Source organism: Callorhinus ursinus, unplaced genomic scaffold (assembly GCF_003265705.2).
Source record: "Callorhinus ursinus isolate GAN/ISIS: 27379988/994484 unplaced genomic scaffold, GSC_fseal_2.0 scaffold1, whole genome shotgun sequence".
Taxonomy (NCBI): Eukaryota; Metazoa; Chordata; class Mammalia; order Carnivora; family Otariidae; genus Callorhinus; species Callorhinus ursinus.
The window spans coordinates 117793034-117813224 of NW_027397063.1; the positions used below are offsets into that span (position 1 = coordinate 117793034).

Consider the following 20191-nt stretch of genomic DNA (forward strand, 5'->3'; position numbering starts at 1 on the left):
ATTATGAATTTTAAATGCTCAAATATATTTTAAAATATACAAACTCATTCCTTGTCCTTTGTTTTTATTATGTAAGTCCTTGATACTGCACACACTGATGCTTTTTTTTTGCACACTTGTAATCACCATTCAGACGCCCTTCACACAGATTTGTTGCTTAAATTCTATGTAAGTGACTCAACTCTTCAGTAAAATAAAGAATAGGGTGGGAAGATGAGCTAGTCTTGTGCAGTTCTTTAAGAAAGTACAATCTAATAGATATTAAATTTAGAAGCATAAATCTAGTATAAAGACATAGTTTTCTCCCCTCAAAAAATCTGAGGACATACAACAAAGTTTTCTGAGAAGACACAATAATTTTTATTCATTTTAATTTTTGTATCAGTTACAGCACATAATTATATAAAACAACTGAGGTTAACAGAGGCCCACATGCAGACAAGTGAGGATGTGTCCCCACCATATTTGCAGGCACTGAGTATCTGTGGTTGCCCACTTGGATCAGTTTTTAATGTACATGGAATGTACAGGCATCTTGAAGTTCTGTGAAGCAAAACATAAGAGAAAGACTTTTAGGTACTTCCTGTATTTACTAAACACAATTCTGTTCCTGTTCTCTAAGAATAAATGCTAGGTAATAATAATTTTTTTTAGAGATTTTATTTATTTATTTGACAGAGAGAGACACAGCAAGAGCAGGAACACAAGCAAGGGGAGTGGGAGAGAGAGAAGCAGGCTTCCCACCGAGCAGGGACCCCAATGCGGGGCTCGATCCCAGGACCATGGGATCATGACCTGAGTCGAAGGCAGATGCTTAATTACTGAGCCACCCAGGCGCCCCAATAATAATTTTTTTAAATTCTCTCTCTCTTTGTGTGTCTGTATCTCCTAATTGATGTCAGTGCTTTCTTTAAATACCTACATTTTCCTTTCCTCCTGCTCTCATCATCTCCAACACACAATATAATTCAACAAAAATTCAGGCACACTCTCAGCAATTTGATTATCCCAGCTCTAATTTTATTTCTTCAACTTAATCCTTTTTGAGGCAACTATACCATTCTAACGCGCGCGCGCGCATGCGCGCACGCACACACACACACACACACACACACACACACACATATACTATGCCGTTCTAATACATAAGTATATATAAAACTAGAAAGGGCACATACAGTGCTAACTTCATTTTGTGTCTGTTAATATTATTTATACATTTTACTTAAAATCTTTGAAAATTAATCCTCTATGAGTGATATATATAGGTCATTTCCCAACCCTCTCTCTACACTGAAGTGCTCACACGTGTACCTTTTCATTTTGTTAGGAAAAAAAAAATGGAAATGCACAAGTAAACAAGTTTAGTTTCCAAATGATCTCAGTTGCGCTCTCTTTCTCCTTCAAATGATTTGGTCATTTTTCAGGTAGTCTCTTATACTGCCGTCTAATTGAGTTACCTCACTGGTAGGTCTGCATCCTCCTGCAGGGCCAGAAGTAAGCCTTCTCCATCTTTGTGCATCTTTATCAGTACTGGCCCATGGCTTGGCACACAATGGTCCTTAATACAAATATGTTTACCTTGACTCCATGGTATTGTTCCTCGGTGTTTTATTCTACTCACCAGAGTGTAAGCATTGTCCCATGTTAGCAATGGCCGTAAGATACTCTGGTCCTAAGTATTTTCGGTAAGTTGTTTTATCCTGAAGGTTAGCCAAACATGCCGTGTCATCACTGAACAGCAGGTCCTTAGTTGAGGATTGAAACATCTGGAACATCCTGTATTCAAACCCATCTCTTCCAAAGAGCTCCTGAGTCAGACACACAGACAGACAGACAGAGAGTGAGCAGCAGCACCAGAGAGCACGAGGTTGTGTGTTCCGCCTTAGAAGATCTAAGTCTGCTGCACTGCTCAGCTCCAGCCCCTGGGAGACCTGGGACACAGCCAACAGTTTCAGAAGCACCATTAATGGCAAAAAAAAACATGGCGTCTGGGTTCAAATTGTGGCCCTAGCTTTTCCTTGTCATGTGATTTTAGGAAACTTCTTTACTGTGTCAGTGAGCATCAGTTTACTCATTTGTAAATGAAGATGATGTATGTAAAGTAACTGCTAAATAAAAAAAGCTTCAAGTTTTGTGGCCACTGTATCACAATTCTGACAGTCACTGCTGGATATTTTCAATTTCCTGGGTCATACTACCTGTCTTCTGCTGCCCAAAGCCCTGGCTGCCTTGCCTCTTCTATTCTCTAGATCTGCCCCAGGCACCTGACCATTTCCATCTCTTCCTTCCCTTCCTCTCTTTTTCCTTGTTCAGCCCCCTACAGCCAAGGGGGCAGCTTGCCTTTTGGGAGACATGCCTTCAGGAGTCCCTGACCAAGAGCCTCTGGTTTTTCCAGTTCTCCCTGGGTTGTAGTCCTCTGAGACATGTGGGCAGCATATGCTAAGACATGGATTACTCATATGGGGCTCTTCCAGGAATGGGGCATATGAGTGTGAAAGGCAGCTGAGGCTTTGGGTTTTCCTTAAGATCATTTGATTTAGGCATCCTGCTACTTCATAGCCCTTGTTGGCTGCCTGTAGAGGTCATGAGTTGTCTGAATGTTGGCTCTTGAACTTTCATGAAGCCTAAAACAGTGCTCAGCCTGCCCAGGTTCAGTAATGCATTGGGACCCACCCTAAGTCAGGTAGAGTAGTCTCTATTCTGCTTTTCCCACATATAATTCCTCACCCTAGTGTGAAGGACACTGAGCCAAATCCCTTATTTCTGTGACAGAAGAAGAAAGAAGAAAGAGATAACTCTCATGGAGGAACTAAACAAGTCCAGGAGGTACCAGGAGTCTGCCCAGAGAGGTGAGTCTTAGGGAGACCCTTCAGATACTCATGTGTCTGAAGCTTTTTCAGTCCATTTTGATATCCTAGACACCCCCAGAGCACAAGCTAGCCTTCACCAGCTAGCTTTCTGCTTTCCTCAGAGGCAGGGCTGTGAGAATCTGCCCGGGGAGAAAGGGTGTGAGACTGGGCTGGGTGTACCTGTCAGTTCTGGAGGTGACCTGAGTACTCGGCTGGGGGGACCATGTAGAAGGACCTCCTGTGTGCCCATACCTGTTGATTGAAGAGCATTCTGCGAACAAAAGCTGCCTTATCTTTCCTTGAGACCACAGCATGATTTGGGACTATGGCCAGGTGGCACCTCCAAGCTTCAGTCACAGGCTTCCTGGTACCATCAAGGCACAGCAGCTCAAAGTCATCCAGCTTCAGATCTTTAGCCCATGCTTCAGGGTTCTTTCCTGGGGAGAAGGAAGGTTGGTCAGCCACAGCTGACAGCTTTGGTAAAGGTGCCCTCCCCGGGGGGATGTGACCAACCACCAATGTCTGGGAGAATCACAGAGACACACAAAAATGAAATAATTAAATTTTAAAAATAGAAGAAAGAGAAAAATGCATAGTTATAAATTCATAGCCTTTCTGGTTAGTGCCTTTTCAGTCCTGTTAAAGGCAAAAGTTTCTTAAACAGGCCTGAAAAAGCACTAGCCAGAAAGAAGATTGATAAGTTGAACTACATTAAACATTAAAATATCTGTTCATCGAAAGACATCATTAAGAAAGTGAAAAGGTAAGCCTTTCAGAGAGAAACAAGGTATTGTCAATACATATAGTTGACAAAAACTTGTATCCAGAATATATAAGGAATGCCTATAAATGAAGAGAGCCAGCCATGCTTTAATAAACTTCCCTGGTTGCCCGACTGGGGAGTGACTTCCTGGGAGAGACTCAAACTTTTTCCAAGGGAGGAAATGACAGCACAGGCACATACCGTCAGTGTTCTGGAAGACTGTGATCTCCTTCACAAAGGCCACGTCTCCCTTTTCAACCAGACACCTGCACAGCAAGTGTCAGATCAGTGAGGAGCTCCAATGGGAGTGGGAGGGAGAGACACCCAGAGGGACCCACTGAGAGGCTCACAGCCCCTCCACCTGAGGCCAGTGGGCTTACCACACCCACACACACAACTATAACACTCGGGCTGTCCCAGAGACTTAGAGCGGAAATGTAATAGAAGAAGAAACCTGCTTTTTTTGTTTCCATTGTAGATAACCACTGTTTGGTTCCTTATTTTAAATACGGATCATTTTCTCCAGAGGAGATGTTTGTGTTCTCCTATTAATAGGAATATTCAAGGATGACTCTCTGGTCAGATCAAAACTCACACCAGAGATTAAAATCAACATGGAAGACATGATTTTGAAGGAGTCTTTTCACATCCATACGTCTAGTCAGCCTTAATGATCAGTAGTGAATGTGCATCACTAGATATGTGTTCACACTTAATCCCCAGAAAACTGTTTCTCTGTGTTTAAGGTCCATTCTTTATGAGAAATGTCAAACACATTAACAATCAGTACTATGACATCCAAACAGTTGGCAATTGACATTAGTGATTGGTTATCAGGAGCACCTCTCCAGTTTTCTCTCTCTCCTAACTTCAGGTCCCTCTATACTTAGCTAGGACCAATTATTCCTACTCAATTTTCCTAAGCTCCCTTTGCCCCATTTCTTTCCTCTTCCTGCCCTTCATATAATCCCAGTCCTGAATAAGCATGATGGTCTGCCTCAGGTGTCTGTACCTCAGCAGGAAGGCAGGGCAGAGAACCTCCTGATCATTCACTTCTCCTGGGCTTTCCTGCTTTCCTCACCCCTCTCTAGATCTGTGTTTCTCTATGTGTGGGCTGGGATCAGCAGCATCAGCACCAGCTGTGAACCTGTCAGAAATGCACATTCTTGGGGCCCTACCCCAGATCTACTAGATCAGAAACTTCTGGGGGTGGGGCACAGCAATCTGTGTTTTAACAAGCCCCCTAGGAGGATCTGTGCTCTGGTGGTGAGAACCACTGTTTGAGATAGCCACCTCCCCATTCCACAGAGCAGTGACTAAAATGTTTTTCAAATTCCTGCATGCGTCTGTCTCTCCACATACCCTTTCCCCAACACTCACTCTACCATGTGCTCCTGCTTCCCAGAGAAAACACAGCTATCATGACATGAGCTTTCTTCCGGCCTCCCTCTGCCAAAGCTGTCAGCCCAAAGTCTCCAGCGCTCTTTTCCTGCCCTCCAGGCACCAAGAAATGAAGGTCTCCCTCTCCACAACAGTGTTCTCCCCAGGTGCCCTGCATCCCATCCCCACCCACACTCTCAGGCACCTTCTGATAGTTAGCCTCTCTCCCTTATGCAGTTAGAGTCTTTCTCCACTCACTGGGCTCTTTTTATCAGCATTCATACTTCTTTCCTTTTCTGAAAAGCAATAATCCCTGTCTTGATCCCACACTGCCCTTAGCAATAGGCCTCCCTCCCCAGCTCATCCAAACACCTAAAAGGAATCACTGCACTTGTGATCAGCACCCCTTCACCCCACCCTCACTGACCCCTGCCAATCAGCTTATGGGACTGACTCACTATTGAATCTGCTCCCACCAGATCCAAGGGCCAGTTCGCCACACTCATTTATTTGATCTCTCAAGTTCATCTTTCCCCAGTTTGAAATGCTGTCTTTGTTATACACCAAATATAATGTGTCCATGTATAAGTCTTTGAAGTCTATTCTCTTCCACTGATTTGTCATTCTTCGACACAAACCAGTCTGTACTGATCATAGTCTTAGAGTAATGTATGGTATTAAATGGGATTTTTATATCTAGGAAAACAAAATTCCCCTTGTATAATTTTATTTAAAAATTCTTGACTCTCAGGGCGCCTGGGTGGCTCAGTCAGTTAAGTGTCTGCCTTCGGCTCAGGTCATGATCCCAGGGTCCTGGGATCAAGCCCCTGCATCGGGCTCCCTGCTCAGCGGGGAGCCTGCTTCTCCCTCTCCCTGCCCTCCGCTCGTGCTCTCTCTCACTCTCTCTCTCTCTCTCTCTCTCAAATAAATAAATAAATAAATAATTTAAAAAAAATTCTTGACTCTCGTTTGGTCTACCCAAGTCACTACCACAGCACCCTCCTGGTTCCTTTGCCGCACTCAGCAGTCAGGAAGTGATTGGCCCTTATTTATATGTTTATTGTCCTACTCTCCCCATGAGATAAGACGCAGGCGACAGGGGAGCTACATGTGTCTTGTTGCTGCTATAACCCCTCTACCTAGACCAGTGTCTGCCACATAGTAGGTGCTCAATAAAGGTTTCTTGAAGGGCTGGAGCAGCCCAGGAATATCTGTTTTTTTAAAAGGTACTCATCAGCCAGATGTAAGAAGCACATGTCCAGTATCCGTCCTCTGGTTTTAAGCTGGGGCTCTGAAAGATTCCGTGACTTGTCCACAATCACACAGAAGAAAAGAACAAAAGTAGACCCAGGGTTGTGATCCTGTACCCCTCATTCTTGCTTCTCCTCAGGTGCCCTAAGTCAGCTGGGTCTGCAGAAAAGTGCTCCAGAAAGGAGCTGGGCTCGAGTCCTTGGGGCCAGTGGGAATTTGCCGTGGTTTTCTAATTCTGGCTCCTCCTAACTGTAGCAGCCAGATCCTGGGGTGATGGAAAAGATGAAGGGACAAGAGGTTTGCTGGGTTGGTGCCCAAGAGAAAGGTGGTGCACAGACACTACTCACCTGAATGCCCCGCTGAAGCCATAGTATCTCTCGTGGTGGTTGGGGGCACAGGTGTGGGCTGGGCTGCTGCCACCACTGCACAGAGCACAGAGACTGGAATCTGGGTCAGACCCAGGGGCACAGCTTTGACTGAAGAATTCGTCTGTGCAGGAAAACACAGGAGGTCAGCTCTTCTTGCCTTTGTTAGCCAGAAAGCCTCCAATTTTGTCCCTAGAATTGCTTGAATGGTGTAGAGACACATTTGGGTGTTTGGTACCATATTATTACAAATAAGAACCTTATGGAATAAAAAAAAGTTGCAACTAGAGCAAAGTAAAGGGTGACTGGCTGAAGTTGGGATAAGGGTCTGTGGAACAGAGATGGCACAGAGTGGGAGGTGTGGAAGGATAGACACAGATGCAATTCTAAGAGAGAGAACAAAACTAAAAGCCCTACCCGGTCAAACCTCTCCCACATTTTCCCTGACCTCTGCTGCCCTTGCCCTTCCTTATAAGGTATTCCATCTTGACTCCAAATCCAGGAAGGGGCCTGAGAGCCTCAGCTGCCAAGCCCTGTGCTGGGCCCCAGGGCACTGCGGTAAGGACATCACATAGGCCCCGTGCTCCTGGAACCCAAGTCCATGAGCAACAGTTGTAACTCAAGTAGCCACACTAGTGAATTTGTACCCCCCATCCCCTACCCGGCTTGCAATGGGAAAGAAGAATATGGTTCTACATGGTTGTACATAAAGGAATCTGGTACAGACCTGGGAATCAGGGAGAGGCCTAGAGTCGAGAGATGAAGAATGAATAGCAATTACTTAAGTGAAGGGTGAAAGGACAAGGGTTTTCCAGACAGGGAGCAGCATCTGAAAAGGCCCAGGGCAGGGGTGGGGAGTGAGGCAAATAGCACGGAAAGGTCAGTAAGAGGCCATGGGGCTAGACCACCCAGTACCAGAGTGAGTGGAGAGGAGGCAAGGTCCAGACCCGCTTTTACACCTTTGTGTGAATTTTGTTCTTTATCCTTAGAGAAATCAGGAGCTTCTGAAGGGCTACAAGCAATGCTGGACCAGGGGTAGTGGGCCAGATATAGCCAGATCTGCATTTTGCAAACATTGGTCTGCCAGTGGGATGAATGGAATCCAGGGCCGATGTGGGGTGCAGGCAGCAGGTTACTGTAGTAGTCCAGGGGAGATGAGGACAGTTGGGACTAGAGTAGCACAAGGGGAGGGAGACAGTAGAGGGGGACATCACTGGTGATGGATGGGTACGTGGAGAATGATAGCTTGGTTTCCAGCTGGGGCAAGTGGATGGACGTAGGGTCCTCCACTGAGCTAGGCAGCTCTGGAGCAGACTCGGCAGAGATGATACATTTTGTTTTGAGCTTAATGTGCTTTTGAAATATCCAATTAGATAACGTCAGATAGGCAGTTCGATATACACCGATGTGGAGGTCAAAGAGAGATCTGTGCTAGGGATAAAGATGTAATAGTTATCAACATATAGATATAACAATAATAGTGATAGCAGCCAACATTTATCTAGTGCTGGCTATGTGCCTAGTTTTTTTTTTTAATTTTTTATTGTTATGTTAATCACCATACATTACATCATTAGTTTTTTTTTTACATCATTAGTTTTTGATGTAGTGTTCCATGATTCATTGTTTGTGCATAAAACCCAGTGCTCCATGCAGAACGTGCCCTCTTTAATACCCATCACCAGGCTAACCCATCCCCCCACCTCCTCCCCTCTAGAACCCTCAGTTTGTTTCTCAGAGTCCATCGTCTCTCATGGTTCGTCTCCCCCTCCGATCTATCCCCCTTCATTTTTCCCTTCCTATTATCTTCTTTTTTTTTAAACATACAATGTATTATTTGTTTCAGGGGTACAGGTCTGTGATTCATCAGTCTTACACAATTCACAGCGCTCACCATAGCACATACCCTCCCCAGTGTCCATCCCCCCAGCCACCCCATCCCTCCCAGCCCCCACCACTCCAGCAACCCTCAGTTTGTTTCCTGAGATTAAGAATTCTCATATCAGTGAGGTCATATGGTACATGTCTTTCTCTGATTGACTTATTTCACTCAGCATAACTCCCTCCAGTTCCATCCATGTCGTTGCAAATGGCAAGTGCCTAGTTTTGTATGTATAGTATTATTTGCTTAGATGGTAAACGAGGCTGTAGGCATGGATGTGAGTGCCTGCAGATTGAGTTTAGAGTGGGGAAAGAAAGTTGCTTTAAGCAGTTGAAACATTTATTAACCAGATTGGGAAAGGGGGCTTTGTAGGGGTGGGAGAAAAACCAAGCCAGGGTTTTCACAAAAGCCAGAAGATAGTGTTTTAAGGTGATCTGAAGAAAGAGAAGTAAGAGAGGAATGGACTGGAGCATGACCTTCCAACTGAGCAACATGGAGGTCACCGGTAGCCTTGACCAGAGTCCTTCCTATGGAATGACGCAGAGAAGCCAGAGGACAGGGAGTGGAGGAGTGAGTGGGAGATGAGTGGCTCAGACCATGCTGTTAAGAAGTCTGGCAGCAAGGAGGAGGAGAAGCAAGTCAGAAGCTAGAGGAGACTGCTGGGAGAGGGAGGACTTTTAAAGATGGAAAACACTGGGGATGCTTAATGTTGAAAGAAATTGTTGGCTATACTAGAGAGAGAAGTAGTAACCAAGGGTATGAGGCTCTAGGGAGAGGAACAGAGGAGGGGCCCACACCCAAAGTACAGGTGGAGGGAGGCTGAGTGGATACAGCCACGAGGAGGCCCACAGCTTTGGCAGTGGGTTGGTGAGGGGGAACCTTTCTGACCATTTCAGTTGTCTGTTGCAGCTGAGATGAGTCATGTGCTGAGAAAGGGTGGTAGATGGGTGCTGGTGGGAAGTGAGGACATTAGGATAATTATTGGGAAGTATAGGGGTGTGGAGCAGCAACACAGTGATGGTGTGACTGCCAGAGGCCCACTGAGGCCAGCTTCTGGACCATTTCCAGTGGAATGAACTGCTCTACCCCGTGACTTCTCCAGCCAGGTTTAGCTGCTAAGGATATGAAGCTTCCTTAGCTGCTAAGCAAGTGAAGAGAGCAGGTAATGGGGTTCATGCAGAGGTGGGATTTGTCAGATGGCTGGGAAAAGCAGGGCACCAGGAGCCTTTTAGGTATTGGCAAGAGTACTGCTAAAATGATAAATCTGAGACTCTAAGGGAGATAAGGATGCAAGTGAAAAAGCACCCAAGGACTTACTGGTGTATGGTTTTCAATTTTTACAAAGCAGCCAATCTGGTTTATATGGGAAAACAACACACACACACACACACACACACACACACACACACACACACACACACACATCCCACTCTTACTCTGCAACCCCAGGCTTGTTCCCTGAGCCAGTTGTAACACATAAAGAATAGGGTATTTCCCTGATATCTACCCATTGGGCCAAGCCACTCCCCTCAGAAGTAAGGAGGTGAGGAGAAAGGGGAGCACCTGCTCAAGGACAGGTGAAGCTCACCTGTAATGTCTGCCCAGCCCTTGACCCCACTACCAATTTATGCCATCCCTTGACATTCCTTGTCATTGAACTGGATTCCTGTCCTACACAGTTACAGGCCCAAGGAAGGGGCTGCTGCACCGCATCACAGAATGCACTTACCAAATTTACAGGACCTGGTTTTGTTGTATATCAAACCCATGGGGATGATCCAGCCTGCAGAAGTACCAACTGCGGGGTGGCAGGACCTCCTGCCTTCCAGAGAGCCCCAAGTGATGTAGGGATCTGATTTCTTAACCACTGCCACGACGTAATGACCTTGCAACAGAGATAACAAAATGCAATTTCAGTAGCTCCAGGACCCTCTGAAAATGTACTCTAAAGCTGCTACAGTTAGCCCCTGCCTGCCACTCTCCCAGGGGAAGGGGAATACCTTGAACCCCTCTCCTTACTCTAGCAGAAGACCCTACCAATAACTATCATTATTAGGTATGGGGCCAAACAGTCTGACACTACCGCTCTCCAGATATTTCTACATACAGACATCCAGAAATCCTTACACACATACTTCATACTTTTTCAATGGATTCCTACTATACATTCTTTACTGCGAGATGCTTTATTCTCCCTCAGTGATATATTATTGTGGGCACCTTTTTGATTCAGCAGAAGTAGATATAGCTATCTCATTCTGTTTATTGGTTGAACCTAAGTTATGTTCCACTGTATGGAAGTACCATATTTTGTAATCCCCCCACTGGTGGGCATTTATGGTGTGACCCACTTTGTCATATTACAAATTACCTATATAAATCTTGTACATATAAGTGTGTGCCTGTTGAAATACTTCTGTTGAAATCCAACAGAAAGAGCTTTAATAACTTCTTTTTTAAAGTCTCTGATTTTCTAGATCTATGATAACATCATTTTCCAATAGTGACAATTTAATCTTTTTTCTCCATTATTAAAAATATTTTTCTAATCTTCTAAATCACCCTGCATTCACTTCCAAAGTAGTACCAAGTGTCTTTGGTGAGAGTGGGCCTTCTTCTCGTGTTCTTGATTCTAATGGGAACATCACTGATATTTGATATATTCCTATCCCAATACTCTGTAACTGAATTGTTCTTATTGACTGAGGCCTAAACAGTAAAGCAGAATTTATAAGAAGATTAGAATCCTAAATCTTCAGAACTAGAGGGAATGTGGTCCTCCACCACTACTCCCAACCCCCCCTCCCCTTACACTCCCTTTCTTGCCATCATGGTTCGGGTTTCTGTATATTCAAGCCTGGAAAAGTTGGAAGTCAACATGGCAGGTAGAAGACTTGCCAGTTTATTCCTCAGTAAAATGGCAACACTGATACCCATCCGGGGTGGGGGCTTTCAGGGGGATCAGATGTGCTAATATGGGCACATTGTACATTAAGATAGGACGGGGAGGTTACATTGCTGGGTTTCCAGCCATGCAGCTAGTGGCACAAGCAGTACCAGAGCCCCTCCCTCAGTGAAGCAGATTCTCCTGAGGCCGGGCCAAGCCCTTGCTTACCAGACTGTGCTCTATTACACTGTTCTGGCAGCCAAATACTGTTATAGTACCTTTCTGGAGGTGTAACTAATTCTGCACAAATGGCATTAATTATTGCCATCGGGCGTGTGTGTGTGTGTTTTGTGTGTGTCTTTGTCTTTGGAGTTGATCCCTCTCTGTCTCTACTCAAATCTAACCTTCTCCATCACAGCCAGCCACCCTGAACTGTCTTCTAAGCATCTTTGTTGACCTGCATTTGCATATACTGCAGTTCCTGTAAATTTCAACCATTCTTGAAGTGGAGTTCTTTCTGACTTCACATATTCTATACTCAGGAGACTGCATGGCTGACAAAATGCCAGCCGTTTGGGTTGGGGATGAAGACACAACTCACTGAAGACTGTTAGCCATAAAAGCAGAGGGGGAGGGGGACAGTATGTCCTAGGGCTTGGGTCCTGTTGCACATGGAGGGGAGCTGCTGCAGGAGAAGCTTTGCACTCTAGAGGCCTTGGTGGGGCATGGACCTACAGGGCCTCTGCGACCCCGTGCTCAGCGGGGACCAGAGCTGCTGCTGGTGCTGTGGTGGTCCAAAGCCACCCACCCACTTCCCGCAGTTTACCTGTCCCATAAGAAACTCCAAACCCAAGTGAGCACCTGTTTTCATCTCAGGATCCTCCCCCACAGTTGTTTTCAAACCCCAATGTGCATCAGAATCAGCTGGAGGGCTTGTTAAAACACAGAGCAGTGGCCCCATCCTTGGAGTTTCTGACTCAGTGGATTTGGGTGGAGCCCAAGAATTTGCATTTCTCACAAGTTCTCAGGTGATGCTGATGCAGCCGGTCCAGGCGCTACACTAGATTGAGGAACACTGCTCTGTTTTCCAAGATTAGGTACTTCAGGAACAGATACAGACCCTCCCCGCCTATGTAGATACAGATGGGAGAACTTGTCACCTGGTCTATTCTAAAGACAAGATCGACTCCTCTGCTATTAAAATCAGCTGGCTGAAAGCTAAAAGGTCCAGTTCATTTTCCCCCTCCTCTTCGTTAGAGCATCTATGACTCTCCTCCTATAGTGAAGCCTCCACTTGGCCCAGAAGTGTCAGAAGTAGGCTCCTGCCTCCTGGTGCAGAGAAGGGCAGGCAGCATATGACAAGGAGTAAGGTGGTGCGTCAGGAAGGGCAAGGGGTTTCCAGTCACACCGCCTCTTCTCAAGCCCAGGTGCAGCCACTCCCTGGCTGTGTGGCCCTGGGCCTCACTTTCCCCATCTACACAACAGGGAATAATGATGCCCACATCCTAGAGGATTGCTGAGGAGAGTAAACGGGAATAGTGCGAGCAGGAGTCCTTTGTTGCCTGTAAAGAACCCCACAAACACTAATTATCACCACAGCTTCATGACAGATTTGCTCCTTACAATAAGCTATAGTGGTGATAGCTGTCCTCCTTCTTGTTTTTTTTTTTTGTGGGTTTTTTTGTTTTGTTTTTTTCTTTACAACTCTAGTAACTTTGCTTCATTTTGAAGACTCTCCTCACCCTCTCCCCAACGATGGCCTTTACCTTTGAGCCCCAGGGTTACTGATTCTGACTCACCTACCACGGGTGTATTTACACACGTAGACCCATCCGTAGGCACTAAACAGAAAAACAATCAGGATACATGGCATTAAACTCTCACATTACTCAATCCAAAGTCATGAGCTTCTCAATCTCAAGAGTGAGGAATAAAATAAGAAACACCAGCTAAGCAGTGTGTCACTGGTTATCAACAAGCCAAGATTCTGCAGGCCCATCTAACACCTCTCTCCCTGAACATTGCCATTTGAATTTTAGGTTCCACCCCAGAATCTCCCCAGCACTCAGGGAGTTACAGAGAAAGAAAATGAGATGCCCTTTGAAGAGGGGCAGAGACCACTAAAGATCTTGACAAAGATCTTTTGCATTGGCTATGTGATTCAAGTCATCCTGATAATCTTTCTTCCCTTCAGAGCTCTGGACTGTGGTAGGCAATCATTATATTCTTGCCATGTTGGAGGGGGAAAAAACCAGTCCATGGAGTCAGAAAAACCTGGATACAGTCTTCATTCTACCTTGGACACATCATTTAACTTCTCTAAGCTTTAGTTTTTATATCAGTAAAACAGAGCTACCATTATTTACTTCACAGAGTTGTTTTGTTTTGAAGGATAATGTATGGTTTCTTGCTCACTGCCTAGCAGATGAGGTGCTTAATAAATTATATTGGTGAAATCCCCTTTTCCCCAGCTTTATTTTTTTATGTGAAAGGATCCCCCCTGAAGAACATGACCTTGTAGCCTCACCACTCAACCTTCCAGTGCAGCTGGGGTGAGTTAATTTTGGACTAGTAAATTTAGCAAAAGTATTGAGTGAGGCACATGTGGCTCAGCCCCTCCTCTCTTTATTGAAGAGAGTGGGGAGAGGGTAGTTTAGATCTTTTCGATGAAGCTCTATGACAATATGCGTTCTCCTGGGCCCTCAGCTGTAGGGTAAGCCAACAGACCTGTTCTCCTGAACTAGTGGGTAACTCTAACTCCAGGGCAATTTGTCAAGCCCTGAAGCCAGCTCTGTACCATGCCCTCCAATATCACCCTTTCAGTAATAAATATCTCTTTTCATCTCTTTCTGCCTAACTCCTGTGTCCATATCTTCATTTGCTCTGACTCCGGGGAAGGAGGATACTATCTGCTAGCCTCTCACACTCTACCCGTAGTTAATTATTATCTCAACAATGAACTGGATCATTTCTCCTTCTTTCTATGTCCACGGCCCAGAGAAAATAAAACACTGACAGGCACCCCTTCCACTTACTGTAGTTCTCTGCCAGGACAGGCACCAGACCGCAATGGCCCGCTGTATAGATGAAGCCTCCATCCAAAGTTATGGCATCAGCCTCTCCTTTCTGAAGTTAAGAAATAAATCAGTAGCACAACAGTGAGGCCATTTCCTGTCTCACTGACCCTCAGAGGTATCTCTCATTGGCTTTATGTCACATGTCCTTTTGATTCATCAAATCATGGATCACCCAAAACTTCTGCCATTTCACCACAGGGTTTAGAAAACTGGACATGTTGACCCAGGAATAAGCGCCCAACCCAGATCCTGCTCCCTGGCATCTCTGACCTCTTATTAGACCCATCTTGAGTACTGGACATGCCCTCACCACGTTTTCTTTGTGACCACTGTCACTCAACAGTCTACATGGCCAGACTCAGGGGTTGTATTTACTATGTTTCTTTTTTTTTAAGATTTTATTTATGTATTTGAGAGAAAGAGAGAGAGTACAAACGGGGAGGAGCAGGGTGGGGGGCATGTGGGAGGGGGAAAGATCTCAAGCACATTCTCAAGCTGAGCGCGGAGCTCAACACGGGGCTCGATTTCACCACCCCGAGATCAGAACCTGAGCTGAAACCAAGAGCTGGACATTCAACCAACTGAGCCACCCAGGTGCCCCTGTATTTACTATGTTTCTATGGAACTTTTTTCTTCTGTATGGTGGAGTTCAATTCTGTTCCCATAATCCCATTAGCACTATACTCAGAGCCTTGGCACAACAAAGACTTGCAATAAACAATTTCTCTAATTAAATAATTCATTAATAATTAACTTATTTTAATCAATGAAATTTTCCAACCACAGAGCAAAAAATATATACTTACAGTGATAGATAAGGTCGTTGAGATAAAAACACACAGATACATACTCGCTCTTGGCTTTTGACCTATTAACTGTCCTTCTAGAAATCTATCTTAAAACAGTTGCAACTATACAAACAAAAACCTACCAAGCCTTTACTATGTGCCAGGCCCTTTCTAAACATCTTACAGTGATTACCTCATGTATTCCTCACAAAATCCAATAAGGTAGGTACTATAATTCTTCCCCTTTTATACACTAGTGAAGTAAAGCAGAGGGAAGTTAAATAATTTCTCCAATAGATGGTCACTAAAACTAAAACTTAAACAGTTTAATTCCTTAGCTTCTGCTCATAACCAGTATACCACATAGCCTCCTGAATCTGACTATTCTGAAGAACACATGCCTAAAAACTATTCTATACACATTTTTTTCATCCATAAAATGGGCTCATAGGCTCATTGTGAGGATTAAATGAACTAATGCAGGACGCCTGGGTGGCTCAATCGGTTAAGGGTCTGCCTTTGGCTCAGGTCATGATCCCAAGGGCCTGGGATCAAGTCCCATATCGGACTCCTTGCTCAGCGGGGAGTCTGCTTCTCCCTCTCCCTCTGCCTGCCGCTCCCCCTGCTTGTGTGCTCTCTCTGACAGTAAAGAAATAAAATCTTTAAAATAAATAAATAAATGAGTTAATGCAAGTTAAGAGCTCAGAAGCATGTTTGGCACATAGTAAGTAACTTCCAAAATGTTAGCTATTATTATTATTAAAGATATACCCAGAAATATTGAGGTTATAGAACAAAAATCTTCAATCCCATATTATCTACAATAGCAAAAGATTTGGAAATATTTCAAATGTAGACACTGAGAAATCAGTTCAATAAATTGAGGCAGAAATATTGGTGGAATATTGTGCAGCCATTAAAAACATTTTAAATGAATATTCCATTACCTAAGAAAGTGCACCTACTGTGCTAACTTTAAATAACAACAATAGATAACATTTATTGACTACATACTATATGCTAGGCAATGTCCTGAGCACTCAAATTCATCTAATCCTTAAAACTGATACAACTGTATAAATTGCAAGATCTTAGTGTACGGGTTAGTCCCAGGAAGGTTTATCAAAATAAAGATCTTATTAAAGAAGACTGTGTGTCTCCTGAGTTTGTCAATTTTCGAGTCTTTTATTGTAAATTTATTTTCCTAATCACAAAAATATTATCTGCTCATAGAGAAATGGAAAGTTAATAACACAACTTCATAACTCAGAAATTATGTGGTAATGATCTCTGAGTTAGAAAGTTGTGAATAATCTTATCTTTCATTTCACTTCCAGCATATAATATTTTTATCACCAGAAGAAAAATTATATTTACAACTCAAGGACTGAGGTTGATTTGCTTTCACAATCCACACGGGCCCTGACCACCCCCTGGGATGTCACCCCCCTTCCTGCATCTCCTGGACAGGACAATACTCAGAGCTCCCAGGACTCCAGAGCTGACCTAAGGAGTCTGGGTCTCGGGCCAGCCTGAGCTACAGGGGCACATTCAGTAGAGTTGGGTGGGGCTTTGGAGGGTGGGGGCAGCACACAACAGGTGCATTTTAGCCTCATGGCCAACAGGAAGACATATGGGAAGAGGGCAGAGAGGCCACATGTCTGGGTGTCCAAGCCCAGCTGTGGAGGTGGGGCTCTCCTTACTGCGATGGCGGTGATGCAGTCCTCAGTGGTCTCCTCTATGGTGCACTGTAAGGCACCACCGCTTAGGACACTCCACTCATCACACTTGACCCTCTCATGGTGGCCCACTGCACACCATAGCACCCTCTGGGTGTCTTCCACACCTAGGACAGGTGGAGAAAAGCGAGGCATCCAAAAGGAGTCCGGAGATGTGTCTGGGAGCTAAGTGCCACTGGCTACAGAATGGCTGTCCAGTGGGGCCCTCACTGACAGCAGCAGAGTGGGTATGTCTCATGCCCATATCACGGCTCATTCCTGTCTGTCACCCTCCAGGAGAAATGGGGAGCTCAGTACTCGGAAAGAGTAGTGAAGGCAGAGCAGTTCCCCACCCTCCTGACCTCACCTCCTTGAGTATATCCTCCTGAGGGGAACACTTTCTGAGCACCAGAAGGTCAGGACCTTCCAGAGTTTGCTCTGACAGGACTGGGTTCTCCCAACAGTAGCATTCCCCAGTTGGTAGTCATGTGTTCTCCTTTGGGTGAGCCTGATTGCTCTCCCCCTCACCCAATGTCTGATCACCACAGTATGCCCACATCTAACACGGTGACTTTTGTGGATGCTCATTAACTATTGGTTGACTAAATGAAAACAAAAGGAAGGAAAGAAGAAATGAACCATAGGGATCTAGAGGAAGGCAAGGGTTGGATTAACACCCTCTGAAATTCTAGTTTCACTCCTGATAGTGGCAGAGGCCATGTCCCCACTTCAGTTTGGGATGTGCTATTTTTCCCTGTCATATAGACCTGCCACTGGGTGGGGTGACCCTGGTTAATACACAGGAGCAAGAACCATCATTACTTCAAGTTGACTGTAATCTGAAGATCTTCAAAACCCTTTTGTGATCTCATAGTTCAGGATTTTCTCCAGCTCAGCAGAAAATCCCCTCACTAACAGTGCAGTTGGTAGCTCCCCTGGGCTCCATGGGCCAGTGAAGGTTGGGTGAGGTGAGGCTTTCAGGCACTGGGAAAGCCTCTCTGGCTTTCCTGCTCTACCTTCCTCCCAGAACTTTACACACCTATCCTATGACGTTGAATGGCAGCAAAATATTCGTATCCCACGTATAGCTTGGCGTCCATCTTAGGAGGCACTCTTAAAAACCCATGGGTATCATCTGTAAACAGCAAGTCCTTCCCATGAGGAGAGGCAAAGAGCTGGAATTCTGTCGACTTGTCTTTTCCAAAATGTTCCTGTTCAAAGGATAAAAGAAACAGAGAAGGAGGGAAGCTGGCATAGCAAGGGAAAGGGAAAACAAACCCAAAACCAGACAAGGAAAACTGGAAGAGAGAAAATATGAGCACCCAAGAGCTAAGACAAAGCACCCAGCCCACCAAAACCCCTGTGGTTCCCAGGGTTCCCCTGCCTCTCTCCAGGGAATGCTTTACCCAAATCCCAGCTAGTTGGCCATAAGCAGCTTCAGGGAAACAGCCGAGGCTGTTCCCCAAGTTCCACACCAAGAGGTATGGTTGCCATGTGCCAGACAGCTGCCCTTCTCCAATGGCATATTCCCACAGGACAGGCAGTGAAGACTGCCTCACTCCTGGCCAGCTGACTGTCCCAAGTAGCTCTGGTGGCCTTCATCCCAGAATGGCTGGCGGTCCAACACCTGCCACTGAGCCTGGAGGTCAGGAGCCCTGGGCTCCTCTCTGACCTCAGGCCTACCACTGAAGGACCAGCTGGGAACTTTCTGGCCTCCAAAAAATGGAATGGAAGGGCCCTTTGTCTACAACTCCCACTAACTGGCCCAAAGCCATTCCTGACTATAGCACCTATCCCCAAGCTCTTTCCAATGTCTGTCTGCTTTTTGCTTTTGTGGTGGCTCTACGTGAAATGGCACCTGCTGCCCTCACTGGCAAATATCCCCCTTCCTAGGGGTAAGCACAGCTTTCTTCCTAGGGCTCAAGAATCTTCCTAGATATACCCTGAAACCCAGTTCCTGTCCTCTACAAAGTACACAATCCATGTGCCCAAGGTTGGACCATTTCATCTGGTGATCATTTGTATGTGTACTCATCATGTCCCCCACACTTGTCTGGAAGCAACTCAAGGGCAAGTCCCTGTCCACTTCATCTCTGAATCCCCAGTGCTGAGCAGAGAGCACCAACAGAGAAGGGACAGGGAATGAATGACGGCTGGCCAGGAGAGGCCGCCACCAACACCAGACAGAGACAATGCTCATGGCCAGGGAACCTGCCACTGAGGGAAGTGAGGAGGGCAGGATCACATGCCAGGAAGATAATAGGGGAATACTCCATGGAGGAGGGGCATCTACCCCACATCCTGAGGACCCCTTTAGAACTGAAAAGGAAAAAAATGGAGCAAGGAGGCACTTCTATGGAGTCTTTGGTCCACGGAGTCGATGACACCAAGTGAGGGGTTCATGGCCTCTGCTGTCTATAACATACAGACTGAGCAGTTTCTCAGTGAAGCAGATGATGTATGACATGGTTCCTGTCCGACACCCAAAAGAACTGTCAGAGTGGCTAGAAGGGAATGTAAGAAAATGCCCCAAATCTAAGCAGGGAGCCCTCCATACACACACAAAGCAGGAAGTGAGGATGGAGGGTGGGAATACCTGGGCCTGGTTGAGAACCTCCCAGATCAAGTCATCTTTGCCCCCCACGTTTCGAGCCACGACAGCATGAGAAGGGAAAAGGCCCAGGTTGCACTCCCTGTATTTATCCACAGGCATCCGGCTGTTGTCCAGGCAGAGCAACTCGTACCGCTCACGGTCAGTCCTGTTTGCCAGATTCTCTGCAGGAGGAAAGCCCAGATGAGCCGACTGCCAGCAGAACGATGAGCTGTGGTCCCTGCTGCTCCCTGAATCACAGACTGTTTGACCTTGTTGTAATAACTTTCTAGGCCCTGCTCCTGCCCACGTGCCACATATGCAAGCCAAAATCTAGATGACTTTTGTGTTCTTATAGATGCTCTACTTGACCAGAAGCAAAGTATATTCAGTCAGCCAGTCCCCAAACACAAAGCCAACTCTGGGCCTCTCACCCCAGACAAGGTTGACTGTGTGGCCCCAGCCAACCAGATACTCTGTATTTGTCTCTTCCTCTTCTTTGTCCTATAGAAGCTACCTGCCTTCTGCCCCATTTTGCAGTTCTCCAAAACAAGACTGTCCACTTCGTGAAATGTTCAAGTTTGTTTGTATCACCTAATTTGTCTCCTTTAATAATTTTTTTAACAACCCAAAGAGAC

At 45.6% G+C, this 20191-nt stretch overlaps 1 protein-coding gene across 3 annotated transcripts in view; it reads right to left on the bottom strand.

Moving 5' to 3' along the window:
- Positions 1-354: 354 nt before the first annotated feature.
- The window catches only part of LOC112831659 (inhibitor of carbonic anhydrase), a 40241-nt gene continuing 20404 nt past the window's right edge, over positions 355-20191 (bottom strand). For 2 of the 3 annotated variants that reach the window (XM_073899876.1, XM_025882020.2), the window contains exons 7-17: positions 19560-19738; positions 18003-18174; positions 16949-17091; positions 14416-14506; positions 13180-13221; positions 10223-10378; positions 6594-6735; positions 3817-3881; positions 3105-3289; positions 1625-1811; positions 355-543 (exon numbers count right to left, since the gene is read on the bottom strand). In XM_073899876.1, the coding sequence (XP_073755977.1) occupies positions 509-543; positions 1625-1811; positions 3105-3289; positions 3817-3881; positions 6594-6735; positions 10223-10378; positions 13180-13221; positions 14416-14506; positions 16949-17091; positions 18003-18174; positions 19560-19738 (1397 nt within the window). In that variant the 3' untranslated portion in view covers positions 355-508. The remainder of the gene's footprint in view (positions 544-1624; positions 1812-3104; positions 3290-3816; positions 3882-6593; positions 6736-10222; positions 10379-13179; positions 13222-14415; positions 14507-16948; positions 17092-18002; positions 18175-19559; positions 19739-20191) is intronic. The other variant, XM_073899882.1, reaches the window with a different exon arrangement.